General features: G+C 37.4%; 1 protein-coding gene across 1 annotated transcript in view; it reads right to left on the bottom strand.

The window, feature by feature from the left end:
• Positions 1-4,436: 4,436 nt before the first annotated feature.
• The window catches only part of ONECUT2 (one cut homeobox 2), a 99,828-nt gene continuing 89,544 nt past the window's right edge, over positions 4,437-14,720 (bottom strand). The window contains exon 3 of the mRNA XM_086960441.1: positions 4,437-14,530. Coding sequence (XP_086816567.1) covers positions 14,244-14,530 — 287 coding nt within the window. The 3' untranslated portion in view covers positions 4,437-14,243. The remainder of the gene's footprint in view (positions 14,531-14,720) is intronic.

The following is a 14,720-nucleotide window of genomic DNA, read 5'->3' as shown; positions in this document are numbered from 1 at the left end:
ATAGGTGTCTTTCTAAGATTGTAATGTCCCTAAGGAAAAACCCTATACGGTGTCTGTAGGCAGCTCAACAGCTGATTTCTGTATCCAGGGGACTGGGGAGATAGAGGTGGGGAAAATTAAATGCAATTTCCCCTACCCACTCAGCATGAATAATAGTCCTCCCTTGATCTTACCCCCTAATGTCTATTTTGTCTGTGGATCCCAAGCTTACGTCTGGATTTCCTAGGGGATGGTCAGGAAGATATTACCTGTCCAATCTTCTTCCACTCGTGCATGTTGCTCCGCCCAATTACCATAAAGATCATCAGCTGCAGCATAAGAGTTTATGCTTGTCCTGAGTCAGAACGGTCACTGACAGATCAAATGGAAACCACCTTACAACAGTTTGAGGATGCCATGAAGCGTATTGTACCCTTTTGGGGCCCCATATCTAATAGCCTTAACATTCGTCAGGTAACAAGGGTTGTTGAAGGGGTTATTAATGCAACAGCTGGTATACTAAGCAGCACATACACTCGGAAACGCACAACAAAGGCCAAATTTTAGACCAAGTGTGGACTCTGAACTTAACCATCTCTCCTATAACTATTATTCCTTGCGCTTGGTCCGACCACTACTTGATCATGTTCACAACCCCGATTATCAGCTCAGGTACTTCCACTAAACCAGGCAGTCTGACAGCCAGGAATTGGAATCGAGCTAATATTGAGCAATTTCACACTATATTAGCCAACACAGCCCCCCTGACTCAAGACTGCTCAACTTCCAGTCAGGCTACCAATCTTTCCGTCTGGCTAGAGAATGCTTGTAACACAGTGGCCCCTTATAAAAAAAATTAATCACGAAGACCCTATGACGCTTAAAAGTGGTTTTCCCCAGAGCTCAAGGAAGCAAAATTAAAACTTCGTCAAGCTGAACAGAAGTGGAGATGTCACTACAACCCTGAACTTAAACTAACCTATTTACTCCTCCTCAGAGCATATAAATCTTCCATACTTGTTTGCAAAACGGAGCATTTCTCCGCAAAAATTGCGAATTCTGCTAATAAGGCAAAGGAAATCTGCGCTATTGTCGAGGAATTAACTAGCCCGGCCAGAGTAACGGCACAACCCAAGCAATCTCAGCAGCTCTGTGATTCACTAAATCACTATTTTTTTGATAAAATTACTGTAATAAAATCAAGTATTCCCCATTCTAATATTTCTTTCACTGCTAGTCCCAGTAGTCAAACCCCTGTTGCTCTCAATCTATTTTCGCCTATCACTTTTGACTCTTTTTCTGACCTCATGACTAAAGTTAAGTCAGGCTCCCCTCTCGACAGCAGCCCTCCCCATATTTTGCGTGAAGCTTTCACGGCCTGCCCTGATCCCCCTATTTCTCTTCTTAACTCTTCTCTTAGCAGTGGACAGGTCCCGGAGTCTTTTAAAGTGGCAGAGATCATTCCTATCTTGAAGAAACCTGGTGTTAACCCTCTGGTCATGAGTAACTACCGCCCGATTTCCCTCTTACCCTATCTTGGCAAGATCTTGGAGTCCCATGTAGCAGGTTGCCTGAGCTCCTTTGTAGAAGCATCCTCGCTTTTAGATTCTAACCAGGCCGGATTTCGTCCAGCCCATTCGACCGAAATAGTCATCCTGTCGGTCATGGACGATCTCCGCAGAGGAGCAGATCAAAATATCTCACAGGCCTTATATTCTTCTTGATCTCTCGGCAGCATTCGACATGGTCGACCACAACATCTTGGTCGACCGTGTCCGAAGTGCAGGTTGCGTGAGCTCCTTTGTAGAAGCATCCTCGCTTTTAGATTCTAACCAGGCCGGATTTTGTCCCGCCCATTCGACCGAAATAGTCATCCTGTCGGTCATGGACGATCTCCGCAGAGGAGCAGATCAAAATATCTCACAGGCCTTATATTCTTCTTGATCTCTCGGCAGCATTCGACATGGTCGACCACAACATCTTGGTCGACCGTGTCCGAAGTGCAGGGGTTGGAGGTCAAGCACTGAAATGGCTCCAATCGTTCCTGTCAGACAGGTTTCAATCTGTTCGTTTGGCCCATTACTGCTCCACAAAAGGCAGACTCCCTTGCCTCCCTTTTATTTAACCTCTACATGCAACCCTTGATCACTGCCTTGAGGGAGAGGAACGTGCGGGTTTTCAACTATGCAGATGATTTGCAACTAATTTTTAATCTACACTCCTCCGGTTCTTCTGAATCCCACTAACGGGGATAGCATTACTCACATTAGCAACTGGATAAACCTGAACCAACTCAAGCTAAACCCGAACAAAACAGAGTTGATCTTGACTGGTGGCAAAAACAGTCCCTGGAACTCCAACTTTTGGACTATCCACCTGGGCTCTCCCCCTGCTCCGGCAACAACGGCGAAGAGTTTGGGGATCTTGATAGGCAAGGGCCTATCTATGAACCCTCAAATCAACTCAGTGGTTTTGGCTTGCTTCTTTATGCTGTGGAAAATAAAGAAGATAAAAAGATTCCTCACAAAAGAAGCAGCCACCTTGGTAGTCCAGGCGCTAATTATTTCCAGACTGGATTATGCAAATTCTCTGTATGTTGGCATCCCAGCCTATCAAGTACAACACTTACAACTGATACAGAACCGTGCAGCCAGGCTTACCTTCCAACTCTCTTCTTGCCACCATGTTAAATCTCTGCTTCAACAACTTCATTGGCTCCCTGTGAGCCAACGCTGTGTATTCAAATTAGGCTGTATTGTCCACAAAGCTTTGATGGACACCGGCCCGGCATTCATATCCAGCAAAATTAAGAAATACAGTCCCTCACACACCCTTCAATCGTCCTGCCACTGCCTTCTGAGTACCCCAAGACACAAACGAAACAAACACGGCGGGCTTTGCTTCTCAACGCTGGCCTCCCAGTTCTGGAACTCTCTTCACATTTCCCTACGTCTAATTGATAACCACTTTCAATTTAGGAAGCAGCTTAAAACCTGGCTTTTCACGTCAGCCTATTCCATCTAAATCACCTCCGCAAAGCGCCCTGTCCCTAAGCGCCAAGAAACCTATCCGGTGTATGTTGCGCTATAGAAATAATTTTGACATTAACATTAACATTACTGCTGAGCTTCAGGCTACACGGCTAGTTACTTTGCAGAACCAGATGGTATTAGACGTAATACTTACAGATAGGGGTGGGGGCTGTCGTGTCATTGGCAGTAGCTGTAGTGTGCACATACCTGACCACGGCCCCAATGTGTATGCTGCCATACAGAAGTTGCATCAACTCTCATCTGACATACACCAAGAAAATGGTACTTGGACTCTCTCTTGGTGGTTCTGGGGTATGCTTGTGGCCTGGGTTTGGAAGATCCATATCTTTCTAGCTGTGATTGCTGGTATTTTCTTCACATGTTGTCTTTATATACACTGTCTCCCAATCTGCTGCACTTATTGTATCTGTGTTCTCACCTCTAAACCCAAAAAGCCAACTCATGATACTAGTGCTGACATCATGCTGCAAAAGGACATCCATGACATGATGCAGATTGATAAGGGCATTTTTGGTTCCATCCCCTTGCCACTTCTATTCCCGATACTGAGTATATGGATTGCTCCAAGTGTTGATGTCCTTTGCTTCTCAGAATACTACACCTCTTTTCCATCACAAATGGTTTAGAAAATACCAAAAGGAGGGTCTGATGAAATGAAAATGTTTTGTTATTTTGTTTGTGCTTTGTTCTCATGTTAAGTTAGCATTCTCTGCACCATTTTATGTTCAGCCGCCATTTTGACTCATGACGTCAGTTACGTATTCTCTGACTCGAGAAGCAGGTTATGGAAATGTTAATTTCTCCAAGGTTAGGCCTTGCTCTGCTAATGAATACACTGTTCTTATTAACGGAATCCTTTCCCATGGATAGAGGCTTTCTCCCACTAGCCTAGCAATAGGCACGAACAGAACGGCCTTGGCATAAGGATAATGTGTGCCTGGTCTCTCAGTCGAAAATCATCTTTCTTTGCTTCTTTGCTTTAGCTAAACCTGCTAGTAGATTTCCATTATGGGCGGGACATTCTTGGTTCAGAAACGTACAGAATGTATCTCTATACTTACTGAAGTCAGTCGCTCCGCAGCAATCCTAGGAGGTTGGTAAGACTGGACTCCGCCCGAGTGTACCTGAATAAAATATACTTGGTTTATATTCTCTACTGTCTGACTGCCTCTTCATTTGTATGGAAGGCTGAGAGGTGGCCGCGAGTTAAACAGTGGCCCTAATCGTGTCACCTAATCGGGTCACCTTCAACTATCTACCATCATATGCATTTCATACACATTTTAATAGAGTTGCAATTCAATCTGCCTACTCTGTTAACTTTGTAAAGACATACAACCCAATGAAACTTCACATGAAAAGATTTCAAGAATGCAGCACAGTGAAAAAAAGATTGTGACCAAGTGAATTAAAGCAGTTTATTTGACATTAATTGCAGAATTTACAGCACTACCATTTAATGATAGGAATCAAAATATAAAGAAACAAGTGTTTGTGATGTAGCAGACACCAGACATAAAGGAATGGCATTATGTTGAAAAAAAACATTTACAAAATAGTTTTAAAAACACTCAAAGGAAATATCAAAAAGACTGGGAAGTTAGCAAAGGTTTTAAAGTGCCCCATGAATACAAGTACTGTCCAGCTATATCTGACATATCAAATAAATCACAGTTTAAACTGAAAACAGGTTTATTTTTGGCAAAACCCTTCATGGGCGGGTTATAAGTACGGAATGTATATCAGAATTCTCATGTAGAAACAAAATCTTTAGAAAATGCTGCTGAATCCATATTCACATAAGGTGTAAGTATTGATGTGAGATATGCACACACATCGTGCAGTAACATGGCTAGAATTGAAGCCTTTTTAAATTTTACAGTAGTTTACTGATATAACTAAAAGGCAGTTATAATACCACAGCTTTTTTATTAAAAATGGCAATGCATGTTTGTTGAATGCATGAATATATTTATCAGCCATTTTTTCCTACAAATGGAGGACAACATTTACAACAAAATATTGCCTTGCCCTGCTAGTTGGCCATTTAAAAATGCAATTTCAGATTTTGTTCAACTATATTAAGAAAACGTGTACACATCCCAAACAAAATCTGGAAGCTCGTATTCAGCAACACATAGCTTTGTTCTGAGAATGTCTCACAACATCATTTTTAACATGGAATAAACATAACACACTCATGTGCATTTTCCAAATAAATAACATCCCCAAATTATAAAAACAAAAGGTTTCCCGTGAAATCAAAAGACAATTATTTGCAAAAAACATTTGTTAAAACCCTTGAAACTAAAAAGCTACAATTTTCTGAAAAAGCTGCTTTCGGATTTGTTCAAAGTATAGACAAAGTATAGACCTTTCACAAAGGAAAAAGAAAACAACACAGAATTTACATATGAAAACGTCCTAATCTTGGCAAATTCTTAGCAGCTTGGGCTGTGTAATATTTGGTATTAACAGTGTTATACACAGTCGTGTGTACCCCATATTTCTTTAAATCAAGAAACATTTACCTTATTACAAGTTTGTGTTGTCAGCATGAGCCAAACTCAATGAAACAAATGTCTAGCTTGCTTATTGCGGAAGAACACATTAAGCTGGAAGATTAAACACTAGTACAATCATTAACTGTCTTACAAAAAAACTATGTGAATCCTTAGATCCTTTACCCTTGTTGGCAGACAAATAGGAGACCAAAATAAACCAGCTATTTCTCAAAGCTTTCGTTATCACAATCTACAGTGAAAGGCCAAACAATAATATGTTTTTCCCACTAGCAAAATGACATCTGAAATATATTTATGGTTGAACAATATAAAAAGGCTACTAATGCTAATGGTACAGTGTTTCATACTGTTTTTTGTTTACCTGTAGTTCACCAGTGTATTGTATGGTATTTATTAAACAGGTGATCCAGCTTATGATTAGTAATTTGGTTTTAGCGAGAAAACTGAAGAATATTGAAATATCCCTCCTGACTCATGGGATATCCCTAAAACACTCACATGCATAGGAATGCATTTGGAATGGGCAAGTTTATGTACTTCTGCAATATTTTGGTGCCCTAAGACGGGACTGCAGAGAGGTGGAGAAATAGAGGGAAACGCCTCAATCAAAGCATATTGGCCTTTATACAAGCCAAATAATAAAAAGAATGCAGAGAGGAGATTTATCAGTTTGGTAAATAGAAAAAGGAGAGCTGTAGTTGCCCTCAATTCTCCTGAGCTCATGAAAGTAGAGTTGCATAGACAAACCATGGTAGTTTTTTCTTTGTATCTTTGGTAGTGTGAGACATATAAAACTGTAGTTCATAAAGTTACTCCCATGTTCTGTCTGTGGCATAACCTCTTGATACGTGAACCCAAATAATAGGCAAAACAGATAGAACAATACTGACAAAGCATGTGTCTTTTGGTTCCTTTTGTGCACAGCATTTGTTATAAAACACAAAAGGAGACAAAGCACAAATTGTAATTTCCTTAGTCAAACTAGGAGAAAATGTTTCGGATTCATGCAAAGCTCCACAACATAACCCTGGGTCAGTTCCAAGGGTAAGTTAAAGCACCTTATCATAAAGTCCATGTCATTCTTTTATAACTTCTATAACAAAGACATGCACTGTTGATTGTTTTGGAAAGATGGCAACTGTTCAATCATCTATGCATTCAGGACTAAAAATAATAACAATGTGTTACTATTTCCATTTAGTTTGCTTATTTTAGGAAGGGTTCTAATTTTCTTTTAAAATTGTCCTATTTTTCCCAATAGAATAACTATTGCTGTAAACCATAATAAATTAATTTACGTTTTTGGACTATGCATTTTCCAGAAATAACTAATTACTATAGCTGAACTGTCCACATTTTCATGGTCCAAAGTATGAAGAACTATTTAACAATTGATAACATATAACAGGCTCCCATGCATTAGTAAATGCCATCAAACAAAATGAGGATATATTTTCAAATGAAACAATAAATCCTATTAAGAACCACAATGCTTCATACTGCTAATTATTTTTAACCTCATGCATAAAATTATATTATTGATTGGTGATAGCTAATCATAAAACAGTTAACACAGAACAATTCAATGTTCCAACCCAATGGCACAAATGTAAAAAATAATATATATTCTTCAGACTGAGCAAATTAATAAAGATTGTTTCTTCAGCAAAATATGAAACTGTAAACTTTGGGCTCATTCTGCAACTCTCCCCAAGCCATAATAAATAAAAATTAAAAACTGAACAAAATGATTTACATTTTATTTAAGCGCACCTTTTTTCCGTCTATTACAAAAGCACAACCTAAAACGTAGAAAGCTTTTTTAATCACAGGTACCAAAAGAAACAGTGAATAATTTATTACATAAGCTATTATAACATTACTCTAAACACTATCATCTATGAGGTATATCTGAGAAAATTCGGTAAGGAATTGCGCGGTCTGCGTTGCCTGCATGCTCCAGTTGATAGTAAAGCTTTGGAACCATGAACAGACAGTAGAATAGTGAGCAGAAGAGGAGATAGTAGAAGAGTGGAACCTTTGGTATTCATTCGCATTTCGCTCTCTGTGGTGTTTCATTTGAAAAGCCCCACAGTAGAATTAGCCCAGTGGGTAGAAGATAGGGTGGACCAGTTGAAGCTGAGGTATTTACAGGAAGAATCATAAAATGCACAGAAAACTCTAGACTGGCATAATCGTTGCTTTGGTTCAAGCAAGGCACTCGTCCCATGGTAAGGTCATACTTTACAATGAAAGCATGAGGCTGAGAAGAAATGCGAGTAGATTGGAAGATCCTGCTCATGTTGAAGTGTTCTCTCTGTGGAACTTTCCCCTACTTTACAGGTGCAGGCACCAATTCATGCTTTACTAGGGGCTCAGTGCATCAGCTACAGCAAGGAATATTTGATTACTATCTTCTATGCAATACTAAGAAGACATCTACTGAGATAGTTCTGTACTGTGTACCGTACAGACTAGTACACTTGTGAAGTATATAAAATGAGGTGTCAGAATCTGTTTATAAAAAAATATATTGACAATGAAGAGAGGCGACCATAGGGATCTGAGTTCTCTGTGAAAGCCTTCTAAACAATTTCCTTACATAAAAGAAAGGTAAGAGGATGGTTTGGATGGACTGTGGTATAGATTTCAGATTCTTACATTTAGATTATTATTTGAATACATATAGTATAGTCCACTTAGATCTGGTTTAAGTAAGATAATCATTTTCTTTGGCATTCTAAACAGGAAGTGATTCAAAATACCTTAACACTTGAAACTCATATCCTACGCCTCTCAATGAAATTACAAAACTATTACCTTATGTTGCAAAGTGTAACAGTAATCGAAAGGAAACTGATTATTCATTTACTGAACGTGCAATTCAAAGTGTTGTATTTTTGCAACTATACGGAAAGATTATCAGATTATAAATTTGAATACTGATTGCTGTACTCATTAGGCTGTTTATTGTATGTTTTTGTATCATTGGTGTTTTCTAATAGCAAAACATGAAAGGAAACTATTTATATATATATATTTCTCTAAGTTTCAAAATAAAATAAAGAAGGAGTGCATTTTCAGTCTTTAGGCCTGAATTTAGAGCTTAGTGGATGAGTTACTTTGTGATGACTATCCTCTCTGCAGTATTACAAATGTCATAGGATATTGTGATGGAGTATTCCATCTACCAAACTCTAAAACAAACCCTCAATCAATAAAAAAAAACCTATGGCATGAAAAGTGCACTGGTTAAATGCATCACACAGAACATAATTTCTTGTTCAAGCATGGCTATCAACATTTCATATAAAATTAAAACAAGGGAATTATGTCAACCTAATTAAAAGATGGTAAACTGGAATAATTATGCAACAGGCTAAATGCTATTGCTAGCTTTAATACAATAATATGTGTGCACTCCTCAGATGTTTTTGGAATCATTTAATATGTTGGAAGTTATCCCACAGATAACATTTTAAAAGTGAATGAGAATCATCACAAAAATAATGGAATTCAATAATCATGTGGAGTGCTATTCAGAGACCCCTTAGCAGCGTAAATGAAGAGTGACTGGATGCCAGCTAGTTGAGAACTATTCTGTGGCCCTACAGCTAATTGTTTTATATATATAATTTGCTTTTGTCTTTTCCTTGACTTCAATCATTCAAAAAGTTTTAGCAAAAGCATTGTGTAGCGCATTTAAATTATAATTTACTAAATCTTTTCAACTGAAAGGTGACAACTTTAAATGAAGGGCATAGAATATCATGTTTTAGTATTTGAGAAAAAATGGAAAAGCTGGTCAAGGTAGTGCCTTATCCTACAAGTTTTAACCTAGTATCAAAAAAATGCTGAACTCAAATTTCATAAGGAAATAGATTTTACATTGAAGAATCCAGCTCACCCTTCCTGAAGACTAAATTTTGGAGATGTTCCCTATGACGGTCACAAACAAATAATAGGGTCCACAGAGAAAAGACTAAACATAAGCAGAATCCACACCGATATTTCTTTGGGGTATCTGAGCTGCAGATATATATATATCTATATATATATATATAGATACATACGTGTAAGACTAGAACACTATAAGATAGAGCACAAGCAGAAGGCAGACCGCACAAAGAAAGAAATCTTTGGTATCTTTGGTTTCATCAACACGATTAAACTTACAAATGGAAAAAAGTCAGTGAGGTAGCCTCTTTGGTTCTCACTAGAAATAGAAAGTTTTTATCTTTGTTTTTCCTTTTTTACACACACACACACCCGCACGCACACACACACACACACACACACAGAGTTCATTCTTGGAAGCAGCTATTTTCAGGGTTTCTCTCTTTTTTGCTTGTCATTTGTGTTTTATTTCCAGCTTGTGTATTAGAAGCCAAAGTCCAGGCAAATCTTTGGTGAACAAAAACATCGTGTCTCTTCTGGTATTGCCAAATGTACAGGTATGGGGTAAAATTCTCTGCTCGTCCACAAAAGCCACTCAGTTGTTCTACATAGCAAATCATGTAGTGCTTAAGTTGTTTTAAATACAAAATATAAGCTATACAGATGCATCATCACGAGATGCTGAATAAATTAAATAAATAAGTTACATCATGAGGGCACTGTGCGCCTTTACAATTAACAGTATATTCCGCTTTCTAAGACGTTAGCGATGACACATAAATAATTTAATTGCTTATATTTTAAATTAAATTAAAGACAAATTAATTTTAAAAAACATACAAAAGCTTTCTGTAACTTGTATTTTCCCTGTATGTAACAACATGTGGCTGCTTTTTAAAGCAAAACATTATAAAAATGTATGGACTAAAGAAAGTGTGCCTCTCTGATGCATTTAAAGCTATTGGTTTCATAAATAAGTAGATTTATTTGAACAAAACTTCAAGCTAATGGTGATTTCATTAAATAATTACAAAAAACATTAATTTAATTTCATTCAAACGTTATTCCTATAAATTACCCAATTGCTGATCATTCTGAAATGCTTCATAACTCAAATGTGACAAGAATAGAAGACTATTTAAAAAAACAAACTGTTCTTTCTTAAGATCTGACATGTTAAAACAACTATGTCATTTTATCATCTGATTAATAAATATAAAGCAGTGAGTGTAACCTGTAAAGAGCTCAAACTAAAGAACGCTTTGGTATTGTGACAAGCAAGGAAAACATTAGACCCAATTTCCATGGCTATCACAAATTGTCGTAAAGCTACTGTATGTTGCTATTGGGTCACCCTTTTGAACAGGATAACCATACTTCTGAAAGCAAGCTTGCACTTTGCTTTTGCTGGTTAAGTCCTTCTCAGGTCTTTGGATTTTGCTTTGGGTAAGAGAGATTCAGTATAAAGCTATTCAACCGAAGTAATCAAACACATTCTTTGTTCCTTCATGGATGATTAAACAGTATCCAAGTTTTCCTGAAAGTTGAATTCATCTCGGATGTGCCCATGATATTACCTCCAAAAGAAGCTGAAGATGTTGGGATCCTAATGCAATTCATATGATTACATTTTTTTTATCTAAAGGATGTATATGTTATGAAAAATAACACTAATATCACTACTGAAGTAATGGTATTTGAGAGGGAAGTTATTCAAAACAGGCAAAATAGGCACACACTGAGGCTCTGAATTGCCATTTGCAAAATAATGTAACTAGAATTTGTATAAAGTCTGAAGTAGAAAGCCATGGTGAAAGCCAAGGTGTTTATCATGCTGCAATGACATAGTTACAAAGTTAATTGGTATCATCATGGTATTACTATAACACAAGGTGATAAGGAAAGTCAGTACCTCTTCAGCCGACACTGTCCCCCTTTTACCAGGTTGAAACAGGAAAGGAATCGCAGGAAGCGAGGACAGTCCACTTCTAGTTGGGGTGCTGTGTGAACTTTGTTTTGGGTTAAGATGTGTGAGCTATTTATTCTCTCAGCACCTCGATGTATAAGTACTACATGTTTCACTGGACCATCACGGAATATGCTTTAAGGCATGAACAGTAAAAACTGACGTTTTTGAAAAGATAATTGCATTCCAAACATGTCTGCATTGTAAAGGCCTAATGTGTTTGTTTTTTTTTAGTTGTCTTCAGTAAACATCGACTAAAAAACGTATTATTGTCTTCTAGTTCTCAGACTATTTGAAATTGAGACTCTGCTCTTTTTTTGTGCCAGGCAGTGAAGAGTAGAATATGAGATGTGGTATTTTCAAATATTAGAACTAATAATGCAATTTATTTAATTACTTGTGAATATGATAATTTAGGATATTTACCTCATTAATCAAGGGTTAATGGCGTGTACGTGACACTCGTATTGCTAAGAACCTTTAGTTTTAGAATAAAAAAGGTATACATGGTGTCAGTTGAAAGTGACGCATTGCTTCTTTCATGATATTAAGTATTGAGCATTAATATGCTAGAAAGAAGCGGGGGTGTGAGAGAATGCAGTGTATAGAGAGTAATATGTTAAGTGAAATATTACAAAGGTGATAAGATGGTATATAATTTGGCAAACTCCTCAATTCAAGTGGCTGTGACTGAAAGCAATAAAAAACAGCAGAAGTAAATGTCTTAACTTGAAGGGAATTGCAGTTGCGCCTTTTCAAACGATTGGGACGCATAATTGAGATTAAAAGCTTTAGTATCCCAACATCTTTTCTTTTGAAGATTATGAAATCATGTGAAGAATTCCAGCTAGAGTTGAAACTGTAAAAAAAGTCTCTTTTCTTGTGTTGCTAAAAAGAAACAGAATTGATTACCATTACCACATATCAATGGTGCTGAAAACATTTTAGCCACGCAAGAAGAAATGATGAACTGAAAGAAAACTGAGAAATCCTCATCTTTGGTTTTGTAGCTATTGAGGTTTACGTTGCTCTGTTCCTTGTTCTTTGAAAAACTGCATAGGCACAAATTAAAGACAATCTTCAACTTTAAGAGAACGAGTGAGTTGTCGAATGAAGCAGCAACCACATTCGCAGGCTTTACTTTGTTTTCGCTTTCCTCAACCCTTTCTTTGAAATCTGCTTCCTAAAATGTCCCACAATGTCTGTCTAAACACAGTGTGTTCATTGTTTTCCTGACGTGCTTCCTTTTTTTTGGTAATTGTTTTCCTCTTTTCTTAAAGGAACAGTTTGTTGCAGAAGAAGTAGGTGCAGAAAAAGTTTCTTTGGTTTCGATTAAGTAGTACATAAAAAAGTCTCCATTGTCTTTAAAGAATCATTACAGCCTTTGGTGTTGTTCTTGAACACAGAGGAAGTGTTCCAATAGGACCATTCACTGGTAATTATACACACAAAATAACCATAATGCTATCGCTGATGAGTAGGACATGCATTGTAAATTGCTGTCCACTAGATCACCACTGGTTTTCTCATCAGCTACAAAAGCAGTGGTACATACATATAGATGGATGAGGGGGTAGGTGAGAAGGTGAAACGGGGCAATATTTGGTAATATAAAGCTTTTCAACAAGTAACATAAACACAGTGTATCTAGGATAGAAAACTGCACGTAATAAGTCCTTTGGCGAGCAGTATTCTGTTTCTTTGGTGTGCTGTAATAGGCAAAAGTATGAGTGATAGATTTTGTGATGGCACATGGAAAGTCAAATGCAGCACAATGGAACTGGTAACACCATTAATGATCCTTCTTTGACGAAAAAAATATTGAACACCTCTAATGAAGATGAAGTACAAAAATAACCCTCCATGAAATGAGGCAATATTGAAACTCCTTAACAATTTTTTGTTGTAATATTAACAAAATAGACTGTTCTTGATGACAAGTATTGTGGTTTAGAGAGTTAAAAAACAAACGACCCTGAAAACCTCAAGTAATGGTTAATATTGCCCTTCTGTGTAAAGAACAAAGCACAAAGTTTGCTCTTAAGCCGATGAACATGTATGCCAAACTAAGATCCCCACCAGACAGGGATATCTTAAAGGAAATTCAAAGCTGGGTCAACATGTGTGCACCTCTTTTCCTTTGTGCTTGATACTAAACTTAAAAGTTTAGTGAACTTTAAACTCGTTTATATTAGAATAAGCGAGACCTGGTAATATTTTGTTTGTAAATGAAACAAATCATGTCCTATACTTACAAGGACATCTTTAAAAAAATTAACAAAACGAGGCTCAGGATCTAAACCAGGTTTTGTGGGGTCGTTCATTTAAAATCTTGTGCTCAGTAGTTGGTGAGTTATTGTTACCACAAAGGTGAGAGTTGTGCTATAGACAGCCTAAACACTCCAAAAATAGGGTATTCTGGCCTAGCCACTTAAAAGCTCAACCATGCTTTCTAAACTCAAGAAACATGACATATTTTGTGGAAAACCTTACCAACTAAACACTTCTGACATGCTTATGCTGTGTTTTGAATGGCTACATTTTTATGAAGAGGCTCATTTTCATTCAGATTTTTAACTTCAATAACCAATATTAAGTGTTCTAGGTTTTCAACTACAGCAACATTCATTTAAAAACATGCTTACATCACCAGTGAATGGCCCTATTAAAAGAAAAATCTTTCTTTCACTCTTTCTTCCTGTCATTCGTCCACCTGTCCTTTCTCCCTTCCTTTCTTTGGTTCTTTTATTCTTTCCTTCACTCTTTTTTCTTTTCTTTCTTTGGATTTTTCCTGTTGTGCCCAACGGCAATGCATTTCTCCCATCATGCTTTGGTACAAGTGCTGGAGGTTGAGGAGCTTCCCCCTGTACTCAGATCGTCCTGCCATTTTTCTAGGCTGCGCCTCCTTGCGTTCATGAAGAAGTTACTGACAGTGGTAAGTTCCAGCCCCAACTGCTGAGAGATGGTGATCTGCATTTCTTTGGATGGACGCTTGTTTTCCTTAAAGATGGCAAAGAGTGTCCGACGTTGAAGATCTGTGAAAACCAGTCGTGATTTCTTTTGGGAATTGTTTCTGTCTTTGTTCGGTTCTTGTTCTTTGCGTTTGCAAGCTTTGAAAGCAAAGGAGAAAAAGAGTAAATTTATGTATGCATAGAAAAAGATTGAATAGCCAAAACAGCACCCACAGCGTCTATCAATAACAACGTTATTAGTCAAAGCAAATCATTATTAAACAAACTAAAACTTAAAAAATACCAGTTATTCATCTATCTAAAAGTGGATGAGGTTGACAATTACAAA

Source organism: Lissotriton vulgaris, chromosome 3_1 (assembly GCF_964263255.1).
Source record: "Lissotriton vulgaris chromosome 3_1, aLisVul1.2, whole genome shotgun sequence".
NCBI classification, from domain to species: domain Eukaryota; kingdom Metazoa; phylum Chordata; class Amphibia; order Caudata; family Salamandridae; genus Lissotriton; species Lissotriton vulgaris.
This window is presented reverse-complemented; position numbering and strand designations above follow the sequence as displayed.